The sequence below is a fragment of the Girardinichthys multiradiatus genome, chromosome 2 (genome assembly GCF_021462225.1).
Source record: "Girardinichthys multiradiatus isolate DD_20200921_A chromosome 2, DD_fGirMul_XY1, whole genome shotgun sequence".
NCBI classification, from domain to species: Eukaryota; Metazoa; Chordata; class Actinopteri; order Cyprinodontiformes; family Goodeidae; genus Girardinichthys; species Girardinichthys multiradiatus.
The window spans coordinates 31,581,316-31,600,678 of record NC_061795.1 but is presented as its reverse complement, the minus strand read 5'-3'; the positions used below and the strand labels follow the sequence as shown (position 1 = coordinate 31,600,678).

The following is a 19,363-nucleotide window of genomic DNA, read 5'->3' as shown; positions in this document are numbered from 1 at the left end:
CAGAAATGTATTCAATACACACACAGTACAGAACACATGAACACTCATTTGGCTGATTTCCTTTTTTGCCTTCCTTTAAGGTAAAGCATTTTCAATGGGACAGAAACTTGTGCCATCATAAAATGAATTTGAATTGCTTAGACTGAATCTGTATTTGTGTACTTTGAAATTAAATGCATTGGTTTGAAAAGGAATTTCACTAAATTGAGACTGAATTGAATGGTTTGAAACTGAATTTCTTTGCTTTGAAAGTGTATTTTGTTGTATTAAAAATTCTGTTTGACTAACTCCTTCCATGTGTCATAATCAGTGTTAAACTGATTTGAGAACTTCTACCCCCAGTTCTCATCTCAGTTTATTTGCTGGATGTAAGAAAAAGAGTTTTAGAAAGTAAACCATATTTTGTTCTTTTTGCTCAGAACAGAATAGATTCTCCTAGATTGGCAGATTTAACTAAATTAAACCACATCCTGCTTTTAAAAAAAGTGGAAGATGAGGTCGCTAGATGGAAATCTCTACCCAAATCACTCATGGACAGAGTTGCTTCAATAAAAATAATGTTCTTGCCAAAAATCAATTACTTATTCTCAGTGATCCCAAATAAACCGTCATCTGACCGGTTTAGATCTCTGGACTCCTCCATCACTAAATTTCTTTGGAAAGATAAACCCCTGCTTAAAAACACTACAAAAGACCAAAGATGAAGGAGGACCAGTTCAATTAATGAATCAATGAATCAGATATTATTTATAGTGCATTGTTCTTGGCTAAATGAAACACAGGAGTTAAGACCAACTGTAAACGGTTAAAAGCATTAATCACAAATGCGAGAGTAATGATAAGAAAGTGATGCCTAATTGTGGGTTAGTTTTAACTTTTGAACATCAATGTTCTGTGTTGCTCTTGTACTTGGCATTTTTTTTTTTTTTTTAAATGGATTTTACAGTTACTTTTCTCAGTGTTACATGTCTTGTATATATGCGTAACAGCAGTTCAATTACTTTCTAAACTGTGTTAAGAATATTTTACTGGCTTATTCACCTGAATTACACTTAATTGATTCTGTTTTCATTGATCCTTCATGTGGATCATCTTTCATTAGACCAGATGCGGCAAAGTAAAAAACATATAGGATGGTAGACATGTGGCTAGTTTTTTACTACAGATTTACTGCAACATGCTGTGACTTCCAGGATGACCCTGATCTCACAGCTTCTCTTATTTAAAGAGCTTTTGTGTGGGCTCAAAGGTTTGTGGGGTGTTCAGTAAGAACGTTACTGTTCAGGGGACACGCAGCCTGTATTATCAGGATGGAATGAGTGCATTGATCTCTGTCATCATGCATGTAGGGCAAATCCACATACTGACTGAAACCTCAAAAACAAACTGTAACCAAACTGAGCTCTACTTCTGAAGCACTTGCCTGTTGAAAAAAAGTTACAGTTCAAAAGCAAAACATTGCCGTGGAAGGATTATAGCCTGTTATGGTATGATTAATGTAGAATGCTAATGATAATTATTTATTTGTGGTAGCTTAATTTGTCTCTCATTGAAATAAATTATTAATGACATATTAGTGACATGCTAAAAAGCAGGATATTTCGGGGGATTTGTAAGTCTTTGTAAAGTCATGTAAAAAAACACATCAGTTTTTGCAACATTTATAGTTGAAAAAGGGCTGAAAGAACACCATGACAATAAATGTGTTGGATGACTTTGCTTTTAATTCCTAAGCCTCCCCCCCACATAACTTGTATCAGTCTGTCTGTGATTTGTGAGTGGAATGGAGGTTCACCTTCCAGCAGAACAATGAACCAAAGCATACTGCTAAACCAACAGTCAATCTGTTTAGGGGAAAAACTTTAAATGTGTTGGGATGGCCTAGTCAAAGTCCAGACCTCAATCCAATGCTAAACCTGTGGTTAGACTTTTCACAGACTGTTCACAAGCAAATACCATCCAACATGAAGAAGCTGGAGCAGTTTTGTCTTGAGGAATGGGCAAAAAACCCCAGTGGCAAGATGTGGCGAGCTCATAGAGATTTATCTAAAGTCACTTGTAGGGGTAATTGCCACAAAAATTTTCTCTACAAAGTACTGACTTTAGGGAGGTGAACAGTTCTACACGCTGAAGTTTTCTGTTGTTTTGTCCTATTTGTTGTTTGCCCAAATACATCTTCAAAGTTGTAGGCATGTTCTGTAAGTGAAATGGCACTAACTCAAACAATTTTTAATTCCAGGTTATGAGGCAAGAATACATGAAAAATGCCAAGGGGGGTGAATACTTTTGCAAATCACTGTAAATAATCCAGTTTAAAATCAAAATCAGACAGTGTAATTAAAAAAAACGAACACTAAATATGGTACTTACACTCAAATACACATTTTCACTAGAAAAAAGCTGCAGGGTCTTTATTTAGAATTTTCTAAGATCTAATTGTCTATTTACAACATGATGAAAACGATAAAACACTTTAAGTTCTACCCTGCATAAATAGATTACAAGGCCTTTTTTCTATTTCACAGAGACCCGGGAGGACCGCAATAAGAGACTGTTCAGACACTACACTGTGGGATCCTATGACAACTTCACTTCATACAGGTACTGCCTTTGTTTCAGAGCATGTGTGTCCATGGATGCTCTGCTGCAGAAGCTCTAATGGTCATGTTACAAGGAACGTTTTGCCCTGTTGGGCTAATAAAATCCATGCAAAAAGGTGATGAATGCAGTGAAGTTGCTGCCATCTAAAGCAACGAAGCTGTCAGTGCACTCTGTTCTGACTTAAATGCAAAGCAAATCATGTGACCTAGCCCCATTTTAATGCATAGATGCAATGAGCAGACACATGCTTGATATAATTTGTTTGTGCAGTGCATGTAGAGGCAGAGTAGAATTATAGGTGCCATGTTATAACTGGGTATTTCAGATGTTAAATTTGTCTGCAGGGACCTTGGTCATGCTTTCATTTCTCACATTAAGATGACATTTAAATCAGTTATTGTTGGGGAACAGAGAAATTTAGGTCGATGAAGCTTTAAAAGAAAGTTGTTCTCCATAAGCATGATTTCCATCAACTCTATCAACCTTTTAAAATGTCTGCATATGTTACAGGAGAGCCATACTTGTTAAATTATTGCAAAACTTTTAAATCAATGTATAATCACATATGTCAGACATTACTGGAGTAGATTTATACATTTTTAAGGATGCAAATTGTATTTTCTATTAGTAAGCATGTAATGGTAAGTTCAACTCACGAGACAAGACAATACACGATATTGTGTTGATAAGAATGGCACAAGATGATAAAACGTTTAAGCAATTTTTTAAATATCAATTTAGTGAAGTGCATCGTTGAATCACGTGCCATCTTCACTGTTCTGTCTATCATGGAAACAGTGCTAATAATCCACTTCAAACCAATTTAACAGTGCATGGCAATATTTAGTTCCAGTGCTTAAAAAATTTTATGGTCTTATATGACACTGTTTATTTTTCTTTTCTTTCTGCTGGTTTCTTTCTACATTACTAATTTGCTAATTGCAGCTGTTATGTACTTCACTAGGCTGACGTTATTAGAAATACTGTGATTTTTAATCATAGCCATCTAGTAATCAAATGTACAGTGCATTGCCAAAGTATTCATACCTCTGAAAAATATTTGCACTTGTTTATATATCAACCACTAATGTCAGTATGTGCTAGGCCATCTCAAAGCAGCACATGATTTTAAAGGGAACGTCTACATGGTTTTCAAAGGTTTTTGTAAGAAAAATCTGTCATGTATTAGTATTCACCTGCATTAAGTGAAATCTAGGGATCGCTGGGGATCTTTTGGTATGTCTCTTCTATCTTTGCACATTTAGTGATTGAAACTTGTGCCCATTCTTTGGTACAAAATAGCATAAGCTCAGTCAGATTGCCTGAATAGTCTCTGTTCCCACATATTTTGAACTGGATTTAGGTCTACTGTAGACTTTTTCTAGGCCATTCTAACACATAAATATGATTTTACCTAAAACTTTGCATCATAGGTCCGGCTATATGTAATGGATGGTTAACGTCTGCCCCAGTCTGGGACAACAGGTTTTCTTTCATGATTGGCCTGTATTAAGTTCCCTGAATCTTCTCTTCAACCATGACCATCTTCCCCACGGCATAATGCTGCCCCCACCATCATTTGCCATTTAAATACGGTGTTCAAGGTAGGGCTGGGCGATAAATCGATTTTATCGATTAATTCGAATTTGCAATTAATGAAGATTTAATTTTTGGGAAATCGGAATTTTTTTCTATCGCGCCAGTGAACTCCTCGGGCCTCTGTAGTTGAGTGACATCAGTAAACCTGTCTCTCGCAGAAACACCGAAAATGGCATCTAGCAAGGAAGACCTTGTTCCCAAAAAAGGCACGACTTCATCAATTATATGGAACTGGTTCGATTTCGTGACCACGGACTTGGAGCAACACATAGCACGTTGTAAAATCTGTTTAAAGCCTGTTGCTACTAAAGGTGGAAGCACTACGAATTTATTTCAACACTTGAAACTGAAGCACTCAGTGGAGTGGGAGAAATGCTGCTCTCTACGAAAAGCTCAGGACAGCAACAGACCAGAAATCCCTGCCAAGAGACAACCCACCTTAGGGGAATCATTTTCATACAGTGTTCCCTATGAAAAGACTGGGGCCCGATGGAAAACGATCACGGATGCTGTCGCGTTGCTTATTGCCAAATATACTGTGCCTATTTATACAGTGGAAAAGTCTGGCTTCATTCACCTGCTGAAAACTTTAGACGCAAGGTATGTACTACCTAGCCGGAAATATTTTGCTGAAGTTGCCTTGCCCCACCTGTACAAATGCACACGTGAAAGGATTGCAACAGAGCTGGCGGCTGTAAGTTTTTACTCTGCCATAACAGACTTGTGGAGCCATATATTAGTTTGACTGCGCATTTTGTCGACGATGACTGGGCTCTACGAAGTGTCTGCCTACAAACAGCTTACTTTCCCGATGATCACAAAAGTCAGGTCAATGCCGAGGGGTTAAAAGGACTCCTGGAACCTTTCCGAAGACCGACTCATTTGTATGACAACAGACAGCGGCACCAACATTATTAAAGCTCTGAAAGACATCGGGTGGCCAAACCTCCAGTGCTTTGGACATAAACTACATAATGCCATATGTAAGAATCAAATCTATATATATTTCGTAAATCTTATTTTGTATTTTATATACATGTCATACATAGCGTCTTTTTTGTCATTTGACATGCATTCATGGCCATTTTCCCACAGAACATACACAGTACACTTAATACATAAGCAATTCATGTATTTTCATCAAATAATACATATTTATACAAAATGTATGTATATACGTATGTACATGTACCATGTGAGTATGTGTGTGTCTGTGTCCCTACATCTGTAAAATAATATCAGAGAAAAAAGTAAAAATTGACCAGTAAGTTAATTGTAGCTTATTATAACAGTAAACCTGATGCATTTGTGTTTTCATTATTATACAGAGAATGGTGTGAAGGACCCATGGATTGAACGTGCCATAGGGGATTGTAAAAAGGCTACTGCTGCCTTTTCTTACAGTTGGAAAAAACAAAGAGAACTGAGTGAAGTACAGGCTGAGCTTGGTCTACCCCTGCATCAACTAATAACAGAGTCCCCAACTAGATGGGGTTCGCGTCAAAAATCATCAAAATATCCTAAAACGATTAATCGGATTTGGTATAAAAAAATCGGAGATTTTATTTTTAAGCCATATCGCCCAGCCCTAGTTCAAGGTGATGTGCATACTGTTATGTGTGTAGGTCCAGAAGCTAATTTTTGCTCTCGTCTACCCAGAGGACCTGTGCAAAAATAAAGGCCACTAGTGCTGCAAACTCTGTATTAAAAAAATACTTTAATTACAAAAATATGATGATATTTGCTGGTTGAGGCCTTATGTTTGAGGCTTAAGTGGTAGTTTGTCAGATCTGAGTTGCATCCTGAAGAATAAGAGACCCAACTGTCAAAACACATTTTCAAAAAAACATTTATCTCTTTAAATTTTGAGTGTTAAATGTTTTTCCTCAGTTATATAAGTTGATTCTGAACTAAGAAAAAAACACTTTATTGCATTTATGCAGGATTTTAGAGTCATGGAGTCTAATGGAAAGTGGATAGGATGTGAAGTTTTTAACAGACCACTTAACGTTGCCTCTCCAACGCAGCATTCTGTGCATAATAATCAGCATAAAAGTGGATAGATAGCATTTTATGAGATCAAACTTTTAACCTTCCTCCTGCTGAAAAGTTGGTTACCAGTCTCCTACTTCCAGCAGTATTTCTGAGTGGAGTGTATTCAGTTGGGATAATGAAACTGCAGCTCCCTAACTGAATTGAACATCACTGGTCCATATCTGCTTCAGCTGTCAAGAATATTGTAAAAATGCTACAGATACTTGAAGATACATTTGTGAGTTTGAGTTTGTTGAATTATGTTAAAAAAATATCAATAACAAAAAACTCTATCATTGCTGTTTGCTTACACTAGACTTTAATTAAGCGCTTCTTTATCCATCTTGCAGGAAAAATAATGAGCAAATGTTACTGTTGAGCATTATAAATTATCTAAATGTACACTTACTGGCCATTTTATTAGGCACACCTTGCTAGTACCAAGTTGAACCAAGTTGAACCAGGTTTTGCAATCTGAACAGCCCCAGTTTTTCATGGCATAGATTAAACAAGGTGTCATTGGAATTTTGGTCCATATTAACATTATAGCATCACACAAACATAGCATCACACAGTTACTGTCAATTTGTGGGCTACACTTTCATGATGTAAACTTTCTGGAGTACATTGAACTCATTGTCATGTTCTGCAAGCCAGATTGAGATGATGTGAGCATTATGCTATGGTGCATCCTGCTGGAAGCAGCCATCAGAAGATATATACAGTACACTGTGGTCACAAAGAGATGAACATGGACAGGAAAAGTACTCAAGTAGACTGTTGTGTTTAAATGATGCTCAAGTGGTACTAAGGGCCCAAAGTGTGCCAAGAAAATATAGACCACAACATTACACCTCAATCACCAACCTGAACTGTTAATACTTGGCAGGAATAATCCGTGCTTTCACGTTGTTTACTCCAAATCCCGACCTTATTGTCTGAATATTGCAGCTGAAATTGAAACTCATTGGACCAGGTAACGTTTTTTGAATCATTTAGTGTCCAATCCTGGTGAGCCAGTGTGAAATGTGGCCTATTTTCCTTTCTCCTAGCTGACAGGAGCAGCACCCGGGGTAGTCGTCTGTTGCTGTAACCCATCTTGTAACTTGTAAATTTAACCCAATGGTGTGTTAAATTTTTAGAGATGATATTCTGCATACCTTAGTTGTGTCAGCATTTTTGTCCACACATCTAACAAGAGAGATGGTTGTGCATGAAAATCCTACTAGATCAGCAGTTTCTGAGATAGTTAGCTTAGATGATATAGCACCAACAACCAAGCCACACTCAAGTCACTTAAACCCGCTTTATTTCCAAATTCCGACACTTTTTGAACCTCAGCAAGTTGTCTTCACCACATCTACATGCCTAAATGCACTGTGTTGCTGCCATGTAATTGGCTGATTTGCTACTTACGATAAGCAATTGAATAGCTGTACTTAATAAAGTGCCCCACGACTGTAATTTTACATCCAAGTTGTGCTACAATAGGTTTGGTTTGGCTATAAATAACTTATTAAAAGGTGGCAAAGGCAATAATTATTATTATTATAATTTAGATCAAAATTACCAAGTCAGAGCACCACCTAGGAAGGAAATAATAGCCATACATCTCTCAGTCTCTGTCAGTTATTGTTTTATGAATACCAGCCCAATGCAACAGTAGAACAAAATGTTGTTGGTGTTTTTAAACAGCAAGCCCTACACACATATACAGAATAAGCACAAGCAACTTCTCTCCATAATAAAAAAATTATAAAGAAAATAATAAGATAAAATTCTTCAGCTAACTTTTTAAATAGGCTAATACCATTCAAATGAACTACTATGTACAAAGAAAAAAGAAGAAGAAAACTAATAAACTACAAAAAAGAGAACAAACCAATAAACCATAACCAATAATGTGTAACAAGCCATCAAAGTGACTGAATGAAGTAATGGACTCCAAATTAGCGGTTTGGTCAACAAACATCACAAGAAGGCATTCAATGCTGTGGTTCCTATGCCATCTTCTTTCAGGGCAGTGGAGACTAACCTGCATTGTTGGCATAATTAGGGTCATCATCTCTTCTTGGGGACTCTTTAGCTCCAATAATTTAAAACCACCTCCCAACCGCCATCTCAAAACACTGAAAATTAGACAGTGATAAACTGTTTTGCTTACTATGGTGTCCTGTTTCTTCTGGCATTACTCAGGGCATGGTATTGCATCTGAGCCATATCTGACAGTTTTTTTTATAAAATCTCTAAGCACTTTCCTCAAATGACATCTCCTGTGGGTGATCAACCAGATCTCTTAGAGTTTATCTGAGAGATACTTCAGTCATGAGGATCCACTTTACCTTCTTATTCTCTCACACACTCAAACTGGTTCTTTGTGCCTGTCTCAAAATACTTATGCATCTACAGGGAATCCTGAGCTGTGATCTTGTGTTTTGCTTTTAACCTGATTGGGAAAGAAAGTGTGTGCCCTCAACCTTGACTGTCTGTGTGTGTGTGTGTGTGTGTGTGTGTGTGTGTGTGTGTGTGTGTGTGTGTGTGTGTGTGTGTGGGGTGAGTGTGTGTGCCTCCACATCCTCCTACAACTCAGCCCTCTTCACTCTTCACTCCATTGCCCTCTCCCACTACCCTCTTTGTTTGTGTGCGAGGATGGTGTTGAACTCATACTTGCTCTACCTGTGCTATATTTTCTCGACAGTGACTACATTGTGGAGGAGAAGAATGCTGTTTTACAGAAGAAAGAAAATGAGGGGTTTGGTTTTGTCCTAAGGGGAGCCAAAGGTGAGTTATAAACACACAGAAGCACGCCGATGCTCAAAACTCCACTGCACCTGTGTTTTTAATGTGTGAGATTGATCTGTTCTCATGAGGAGTTAGATGATCTGAGTCATCGAGTTCATCCTAGTTGGTATTGTGACCGTTTTAGTCAACAACACAACCAGCTTTGGTCAACAATCAGTTTATTTACTCAGATGCAATCAGTCATCTGTGTGTTAGAGAGAAAGAAAGAGCATGTAGACCTTCTGGTGCTGTCATCTTTGGCCGAGCTGTCAGCTTGCTGTCCCATCTGTTCATCGCACATGGCGTTAGGCTTTAGTAGAGAAAAACTGTCTCTAGTATTCCTTTATTTATTTTTAGTCTGCCTATTCCTTTTTTTTTTTTTACCATCCAACCTCTTCAATTTGTCCTGTGGATCATCTCTAAATTCTGTCATACATTCCGCTTTAACCACATCCAACTTTTGACTCATACTCCATAACTATAAATTCTTTTTAACTAGCATACCAGCTCCCTGCTGGTGCTGGTTACCATGGCAGCCTCTCTTCGGCAGCTTGCCGGGAGTCTTAGTGTGCTTCACTACTCCATCACTCTCTACCATGAATCTTGGCTCGCTCCACTCTCTTTTTTAGTCTGTCTTTTACTCTCTCTCTATCTTAACATCTGTCCTGTGTAGTCAGATCAAAGTTACCCATTTTACTATGGGGGCTGTCAGTTGATCAACTAGCAGGACTTCAACAGGTCTGCTGATGTTTCTGTAAACATTTAGTAACTTGTTGTGCAACAAAAGGTTTGGTAACAGTTAGTAACTTTGGTTAAAATTAGTCTCACTTGATTATCCACTTGATTATCAGAAAATGTTAGCCAAACAGCTCTCAGTCTCTGCCACTTATTGTTTTATGAATACCTGCCTGGTGAGGTGTGCTATTATAGAACAATAGATGAAGGAGTGCACTGGCGTTCTCAAGCAGTAGGCCCTGCACACATACAGAATAAACACAAACACCTTTCCAAAATACAAAATACAAAAAAGAATTTCTTAACAAAATGCTTCAGCATTAAGTTAAAAGACTTCAGTCAACAAACTCTTAAACAAACTAGGCTACTAACATTCAACAAAGCTACTAAGCAAAATTAGAAAAATAGGGATAGCTAATAAACTACAAAAAGAATCGAAGGCAACAAATGAGAATAAAACTGAAACCAATAACCAATAAATCGACTGGGATTAAGCTCAAATTAGCCTTAAAACTAATTAAGAACAATATTTGGTATGAGTTCAAACAAGCAGTTTACAATGCAAAGCCAAAACCTAATACCCAAGAATCATAACAGTTACAGAGTCAACATGTCAGTTCAAAAGGCTTGTCGTTAGATTTGGCCTACCAGCATATTAATCTGATCAAGCAGAGGACACAACATTTGGTGATTATATTGTAATTTCTTCATAAAAACAAAAAAGTGTGTGGTTTGAACTGCCATATTTTCTAAGTGTTACTCTGCGGTTCTGAAGTGTGTAAAATCTAAATGTTTCTTCACAGCCGAGACTCCCATTGAAGAATTCACCCCTACCCCAGCATTCCCTGCCCTGCAGTACTTGGAGTCTGTGGACGTGGAGGGGGTTGCCTGGAGGGCTGGTCTCAGGACGGGGGACTTCCTTATTGAGGTAGTTAAGAAAGATCATCACCTACTGTATGTCTTCATTTGCATCTCCCCTAATGTTGAACATGGAGGTCATTTCTGAAACACAGAAGTAAACAGACAACTTAGCTTTGCAGCATTAATACATTTGTGCTCTGTGTTTTGTTACAATTAGTTCAGATGTAACAATGTTGAAAAAGGGTTTTAAATGTTTGAATGAGAAAAAAAGTACTACACAATTTGTGTAATAATTAATAAATATTATATATAATTATATAATAATAACAATGTAGTTATAATAGTTATTTTTGACTTGTAAATGTATCATGTGAGCTGGCCAGAATTTGATATTTATTTTAATTTCATCAGCATTGATGTTCTTCTGTCTTTTTACATTGTGTCCAGGTGAATGGGGTGAATGTAGTGAAGGTGGGCCATAAACAAGTGGTTTCCTTAATCCGGCAAGGAGGCAGCAGGCTCCTGATGAAAGTTGTTTCTGTCACACGCAAACCGGAGTTAGAAGAAGTAGTTCGGAAGAAAGGTGAGACAGAATCGCTTTGTTATATGTAAATAATAATGTTGTCATTTAATGAAAGATTGAACTTGTGATGTGTAAAAAAAAAACATTTGATATATTCACACTGTGTAAATTTTCACATCTAAAGGTCACGCGTCAGTAATATATGGCAAGGCAAATGTAAAGGATGGATAGCAAAAGACAAAATATGGTGTGCTTAAAAGGTTAGAATTTACCAAACAACACCATAATGGACATAAAGAGAAATGCCACAACAATTAATGGACTGATGAAAGCAGAATAGTTCTTTTGTGTCTAAGGGCAGTTTGTCAGATAACCCTCAAATACTAAATTCAAGTCACAGTGCACTGTGAAGCATGGTGGCTCAGGCATGATGTTATTAAATTATTATCATACACAGGTTTTGAGTCTATTTATCACAGTTACACCATGTAAAACTTTAAATTCATCAAATAACTTTACTTGAACAGTTCAAATCCCTTATGCTGAAAAGGAAATATCTTCAACAATAAAACAACCACACACACACCAGTAAGGCAGCTGCATTCTAATTCTAGACCATCAAAAATAGCATGATGGAGTGACCAGCCCATTCCCCAATTTTAATTCAATAGAGGACTTACATGCTGTTTCTGAGGCAGAACCAATAAATTAGGAGAAATTTTGGAATGTAGTTCAACTATTCTGGGCTTGACTACCAGTTCACAGGTGCCAGACATTGGTCAGCTTTATGGAACAAAGATGTCATAAAGTTCTGCAAAACAGTGGTTATACAGTTAAACATCAGTTCAGGGATTAAAAGGACAGTTAAAAGTTTAAGCAGGTTTTAGTTTATACAGTAAATGTGTTGAGTTTTTAAACAAAAACGCTGTTGTTTTTTTTAGCACTCTAATATTTCTTTTTCCCCCATGTTCTGTACAACAATAATAATTTTAATACATTGTTCTTCATGTTTGGATTTAGGATAGAATGTGTTGTGTTCTCAATGCATTTGTGTGAACAAATATAAGAATTGTGAGCTTTCACACTTTTTTAAACATAACTTCATGCAATTAATTTGAAAGGAAACCTTAGTGTTTATGCACAGAGACTGTTGTTTTGGTGGTGTCAGAAATATTTCCTCATTGTAAATTTATGTAGTTACCATGTCAACCAGAGATTCCCATTACTTGGTTCCCACACAGTCCTGGCACAGTACTGTTACTTCCAAACTTTTCAGTTGTGTGTGTTATAATTAAATTAAAATTCAATTCAAAAATACTTTATTAATCTCAAAGGGAAATTAAATGTTGTAGCTAATTTTATGCAGGTTTTTTCAAAGAGCCGTTGTTGAGGCTGATGGCTGTAGGCAGGAAGGATCTCCTGTAGAGGTCTGTCTTACAGCAGATCTGAAGAATCCTCTGACTGAAGACACTGTTGTCGTACAGCAGTCTCATGAAAAGGATGCTCAAGGTTATCAAAAATGTTCATTTAATGAAGAAACTTTCTTTGCACAATGATCTCCAGATTTTCCAGAGGAGCCCTCAGAACAGAGCCAGCCTTTTTATTAGGTTGTTGAGCTTTTTTAAGTCTCTGGCTCTGATGCTGCTACTCCAGAATAATGCATGGTAGAATAGTAGTGTTTCTTGACATTTGCAGACAGAAATAAATGGGGTTGACCTAGAAAGGACAGTGCTCAGTTTATTTCATTCCATTAATGGTTTGTGGTCTTAGTTCACCTCTCTTGTTGTCTTTCTCACACTTATACCAGGCCTACAGGCTCATTAAGTTCTTCTGAGTTTCTTTTACTTTGACAGTTCATAGTGTCAGCTTGAAGCAATTACAAATAACCTGTAGGTATGACCACTGGTGTTTTTCTTGTTGTTGGCCTTGTTGTGTTCAAGGCCAACACCTGTCCAGAGTGTCTCTCACCTGGGAAAAAGCCAGCGTAGGCTACAGCTGCTGCAAACCTGAACAAAAGAAAGTAGAGAACAGGTGCAGATGCCACTGTAATGCTGTCTTTCTGCTGCTGCTGCTCTTTGTTTTCTTTTGTTTCCCAAGAGCTTAATGTCATGCTCTTTTTACTTTGCAGAACATTTGCCAGCTACTGTAAATGTACATTGCAGGTCAGAAGTTTACCTTTACTCTTCATCAGCATGTATGTTATTATACCTTTGGACTTGAAATGATGCATTGCATTGTTCTTTTGCAAGGGTGGAGTTACAATCAACAAACACCTTCAATATATTTTTCAGACAAAAACTGGATGCATACATTTTAATGCAGATGTTCTGTATCCCACACAGGTCTAATTCCATAAGACATACAGTCCCAAATATATATGTATACACACCTACTTCCACATGTTCTACTTTAAGCATATTATCTAAACTTTAAATAGATGTATGGGTGATTTCAGAAGCTTAATGGTAACCTCATTTGTCCATCCCATCTTTGTGTGTTTCGGACCATGATCCATTGGACCTAAAATTTAAACTGATCGGATGTTTGGATGAGCCGGAGTGAGGCTATAAAGCCTTAGGGCAGAGTACCAGCTGTGAAACATGGAGGGTTTTGCATAATGCTGTGGGTTGTTTTGCTACCAGGGGAATCACTGCTATGAATCAGAAAAAGGCGGACCCAAGATTCAGCCAGACACAGTACTGAAAGTTTAAAAGGTTTATTCAACCACAGGAAAACGTCACACAGGTAACACTCATCACAGCTTCCAAGAATCACTGAGGCAGAAAGAGGGATTAGTGACTTGTAGTCTCTCCAGATTTTGCAGGGATCAGAAAAGCCACTAACCTGCTTTTGTCTTGAGTGGAACTTGAAGCCCAGAGGGGAAACCTCAGTGGGCAGCAGGCGGTGATCTCCACAGCACAGGTAAGAAGTGACTCCAGGCTGAATAATCCGAGGGCTAGGCTGGCTCAATAATCCAAGGACAGAAACAGGGTCAACGATCGGAACAAGGGGCGTCAGGCAAAGGGCAGGCAGAGGCATAAACCAGATGCAGGAAACAAGGTCGACAACCAGAATCCAAATATTCCGACGGGGAACAGGCAGAGGCAAAAATCCAAAAGGCAAGGCAAGGTCAAGAACAATGATCAGACAGGAAGGAACGCTGGATACCTACTCACACGATGGCTTTCAAAAATCTGGCACCGTCTGCTTGTCAGAGTCAGTATATATCAGGGAAGACACAGGTGCTTGGCATTCCACAGACTGCACTACACTGCAGCAGCCACCAGGTGCATCTAATCTGCTGATTGCAGCCAGGGAGACAGGGTAGAGCAGACTTGCCAGAATCATAACAATCACAAAAATTAGGTGGAATACTGACAAAGGACAACCTCCAGATTCCTCACCTTTATGACAAATCAATCTTTAGATTGTTACAGTGGAGACACAGTTGAGTTTTCTTGCATCATAAAATGGTTTTGGCATGAGAAAATCAGGCTAACAACCAAGTTTAACAGTTTTTAGCCTATCCTTGAATGTTGAGTCAGTGGTTGGAAACCAATCCTTTGAAATGAGGTTCTGTATTGTCAGTAAGAGTAGTCAAATGTCCTGTGTCTTTTTGCATGGAGTGTACACAGATTCCCTATGCATTTTAGGTTGATTGGTATCTCTAAATTGTCATTAGGTATGAGTGTGTGTCTGTGCGTGTTTTTTTAAATTCTGTTTGTATTTGTGTTGTCTACAATAGACTGCCGCTTGTCTATGGTGTACCCTGCCTCATGCCTAGTGAGCGCTGGAGCCACCATTGCCCCTTTGATACTTTTACAATAAGCTGCAATAGATAATGGATGAATGCATGGATAATTTTGACAATGTTTGAATAGAAAAAAATAATTCACAATTAATTCAAACTTGTGCAGCCAATTCTAGCTCTGTTGTATAATTATTCCATCCTAAAAAAGTGGTTTGATTGCATCATTAATGGCCTAAAATTAATATGAAATTCATGACAATGATGAGTGCATGTGCATTTTGGACTGGTACTGAGACTAACTATTTGTGGTTCCATCAACTATGATGCTCAACCACTTGTTTCATCTGTTTATTTCTTCAAAATTGTTGTCATATCACAGTCACCAGAATAAACACTGAACATTATATGATGTAAAACAATTTGACCGTTTATAATATAATGTTACAAGTATAAACAATGTTTTAGAAATGTTATCCTTAACCTTTGGCGTTCATTGTAGCTTCAGATGACAAGGCCCCTTAATAGTTTTTTTTTTACAATCTTAGTAATCACATCCCATGAAGAAATAAAGTCTTTAAAACCCTGACTTTAGAGAGAAACTGTTATTTTTATTAAAGCAATGCCTACTTTTTGCTCCTTTTTTTCAAGCCTTTGTGCCAGCCTACAAACTGAATTGTGGCTGGGCTCTCAAGTACCAAACATAACAGTCAAAGCAAATGGGGATCTTTTTCTTCAACTGCTTTTTTTCATTATGTTATATTGTAGAATTTAGTCAGTATAACATCACATCAACATATTTGGTCATACTTTTATCATCAATCTTTTATTCTGCTCCAGTTACTTTTTTACCATCTTTGTGATTTTGTACAATGACACTGGTTTCATCACGGGTACTGCAAAACTGAAACATCACCAGTCATCAGGATTTATGGCTCTAAAATATATTTGCCCTTTAAACAAAGAGATTAAAGTGCTACAAAATATGTCATGTGAAAAAACCAAAGGTTAAATGGAGATGTTTTCAGATGTTTCAAACCCTTGAGAAGAAAGACAAGTCTTCTCCTGTTTGCTCAACCCTTTATAGCTTCCTACACTGTGCTGAACATCTTCTGCTGCCACTTACCTACTCCGGTTGGACAAACTCGGCTTACTGCGCTTCACCTTAGCACAAATACAAATACAAATGTTCTGCACTATGCGTGTCCTCACTACTGCCCCCGTTGCTATGGTGACTACAATGCATGTTTGAATTAAGCATTACATTACGGCAACTGCAACACTCTCTCTCCATCTGAGTCTGTGTTTCTCCATCCTCCTCTATCTGCTCTGCTCCCTGCTTCTGTAGCAGAGTGTGCAGGCTGCTGAGGAAATGAAGATATTTCATGTGGACAGTAACCGGGATGGCGTATGTACAGTAGATGTGCAGCTGCTGCACCAGAGTTTCTGTGAGATCCGGGGAGTTAGGGCTTTAGAGTGGTGCATTTAGTGTTAGCTGGTGGATCTTAGATGGAGCTGATTGAGTTTTGTTGTGCAGTGTTGATAAGAAATTTCTTTTCTTTTAGATTCTGTCATGTACAGGCTGGTAATGAGCTGTGGCTTTAGCAATACTGTCTTACTGCTTGATATTTAGCTGCTAATTTATCTGCATGATTTCCAGTTTAGTTATGGGCAATATTTAATTACATTCATTTTGAAGCCTGTAACTTTGCGGTTTGGTTTTGAAACCATCGTTTGGCAGATATGATTTACTGCCTTGCTTGGGATGTTAACAGCCCAGTTGCCTTGTGTGTATGTGTAGTAAGCTTGGAAGGTTCCCAGGAGCTCTAGTAATGTAAGGTCTGCAGCGCATCATTTTCCTTAGCTGTTAAATTTGCTGTCATCTCTTCGTCTGTCGGCCCTCATGTCATTATGTCTTCCCTCAAGGAGTTTTCTCTGTACAAGGGTGTGCATGTGAGTGTAAACTGAACTGTTAATGTGCTTCTATCTGATACACATCTGCTAAATTCGAGGCAGGCAGCATATTAAAGGAAAGATGGATGAGTTGCTCTCGCTCCTTTATGCACACACTGCACTTATGCTGCCTATTGTAGCAGACAAATTATGTTGTTTTGTGTTTAATGGAAGGATTCAAACAGCTCGGGATGCTACAGAGAAGAGTGACTTGTTCAATTACTGCCAATGGGCTCCTCAACAGAGGGACATTCTGCCCGCACAAAGATTACAAACCTGAAAGTAGTGAAGAAAGACAAATTAATAGGCCATCAGACAAAGAGAGAAACATGAAGAAGTTGAGCTTCAGCCGCACCGTGAACAAGTGCGAAGGCTCCAGTTCCCTCGATTATACACAAAACAAAGCAGTGAAAACCGGATGGGCTGGCCGACTGGAGGACGCCAAGAGGGCATTGAGTCGCAAAGGCAAAGGATTTTCATCAACATCATCCTCAACTCCATGCCTTGTCTCCACAGCTCCCCCTCCACCCAAGAGGGCTCCCAGCACCACCCTGACACTGCGCTCCAAGTCCATGACTGCCGAGCTGGAGGAACTGGGTGAGTGCCAAAGAACTGGCGATCAAACTCAACACTCTCCTTCTCCTTTTCTTTCATATTTCCTCCTTGGCTCTGTTATTAAAATTCGGTGTATCTCCTAACTTTTAGAATAGTCACTTGTGTTGGCTTGTTCTTGTCGTTTTCCCTCCTGTGCTGACGCTATCTTTTTCCCACCAAGCTTCTGCTCGGAGAAGACGAGGAGGTGAGTCTGAGGCAAGAATCTGACACTTCTCTGAGCCTAATAATCATAACTCATCACTGCTGTGTCATTAGAAGCAGTGCTGATTAGGATCAGAGGTGGTTTTTGATATGGGCCATTTGAGCAGTTGCCCAGGGCAGCATGAGAAACGGTTGCACACAAGCACCAGACAGTAAAATGTATCTATCATTTGTGCCCTGAAGTTTTCTACTGATGTTGTGCATGTGCAGTGAAATAGGCTTCCCCTAATTACTGCTGAGAAGGTGCTTTTTGTGGAATTTCCCTGCATTTTAGCAACCCCACCATCACCATAATGTCAGACAAATGCATGTATTTGCAATGGTGGGGGGCGGCAGAAGAGGGGCTTCATGCGAGAACTTCACTTCCACTGACTAAGACAACAGAACACCTAAATACTTTATTTTGCTATACTTTGTTTGTCACCTCTTGGTGCCACGGAAAAGACTTGCAAGAATGCACAAATCATTTTTCACCCAAAACACAAATCCAGATTTCACACTTTAGCATGTATCTATGTTTTAGATTTGTCTTTTCACTGTCTTCCATTGACATCCGTGTCAAAAATTATGATAAAAACTTCCTTGGTCTTAAATCTTAGCATTTAGTTCTGGCTCATTTCCTTCTTAACAGAAAGACTAGATGAGATGTTGGCATCGCAGGAATCTATGTTGCATTCTCAGCCCCCGGAGGCAGATTACAGAGCAGCCACTGTCAAACAACGGCCTACTAGCAGGAGAATAACACCAGCAGAGATCAGCGTGAGTGCACCTACACACAACACACACAACACGCTCTTTGTTTCATGCTGCTCTACATACAAATTCCATCTGATATACAAAGCTGTGCAAAAGCTAATTTCTTTATACCTTGCTTTGAAAAATTCAGACTTTTGAGGTAATCTTAATTAATACCTCTCATTTTCCTGTCAAATTATTTGACAGAACCACTCTCTCTCTCTCTAGAAATATATTTACAGTGGTGTGAAAATGTGTTTACCCCCAACAGATTTCTTCTGTTTCTGCTTTCGCATCTAAACTTTTGAGATCATCAAGTACATTTTAATAGCGGATAAAGATAACCTCTGTCGATGCAATGTTTTCAAATTATGATCTTATTCATTAAGGGAAAAAAGTTTTCCTAACCAATCTGGCTCTATGTGAAAAGGTATTTACCCCCTAAGCTTAATAACTAGATGTGACACACTTATCATCAACAACTGACATCAAGAGGGTGCAGTAACTGGCAATTAACATCACCATTAAGGAATTTTGGCCCACTGTTCTTTAGAGAAATGCCTTAATTCAGCCAAGTTTAAGGGATTTCAAGTATGAACATGTTTAAGGTCATACTACAGTGTCCAAATAGGATTTAAGTCCAGACTTTGGTTCTGCCACTCCAAAACTTCATTTATTTATTTTTTTTACTTATTCAGAGGTGGCCTTGCTGCAGTGCTTTGGATCATTGTCCTACTGCAGTACCAACGTGTGATTGAGCTTAAGGTCCTGTAGTGGTGGATGGACATGTTCCTGCAGCATTTTCTGCTAGAGAGTAAAATTCATGTTATCAATTATGCCATGTCATTCAGGTCTTGAGGAAGCAAGGCAGCCCAAAACCACCATACTACCACCACCTTGTTTGACTGTCAGTTTGATGGCTTATTTCGATGTTATTTTCTGTGTTAGTTTTAGGTCATATGTAACATGACCCAAAC

At 38.4% G+C, this 19,363-nt stretch overlaps 1 protein-coding gene across 1 annotated transcript in view; it reads left to right on the top strand.

Annotated features, from left to right (window-relative positions):
* The window catches only part of shank3a (SH3 and multiple ankyrin repeat domains 3a), a 229,784-nt gene that overhangs the window by 194,879 nt on the left and 15,542 nt on the right, over nt 1-19,363 (top strand). The window contains exons 14-20 of the mRNA XM_047351838.1: nt 2,526-2,601; nt 8,933-9,015; nt 10,554-10,678; nt 11,059-11,194; nt 17,352-17,432; nt 17,611-17,634; nt 18,283-18,410. Of these exons, the coding sequence (XP_047207794.1) occupies nt 2,526-2,601; nt 8,933-9,015; nt 10,554-10,678; nt 11,059-11,194; nt 17,352-17,432; nt 17,611-17,634; nt 18,283-18,410 (653 nt within the window). The remainder of the gene's footprint in view (nt 1-2,525; nt 2,602-8,932; nt 9,016-10,553; nt 10,679-11,058; nt 11,195-17,351; nt 17,433-17,610; nt 17,635-18,282; nt 18,411-19,363) is intronic.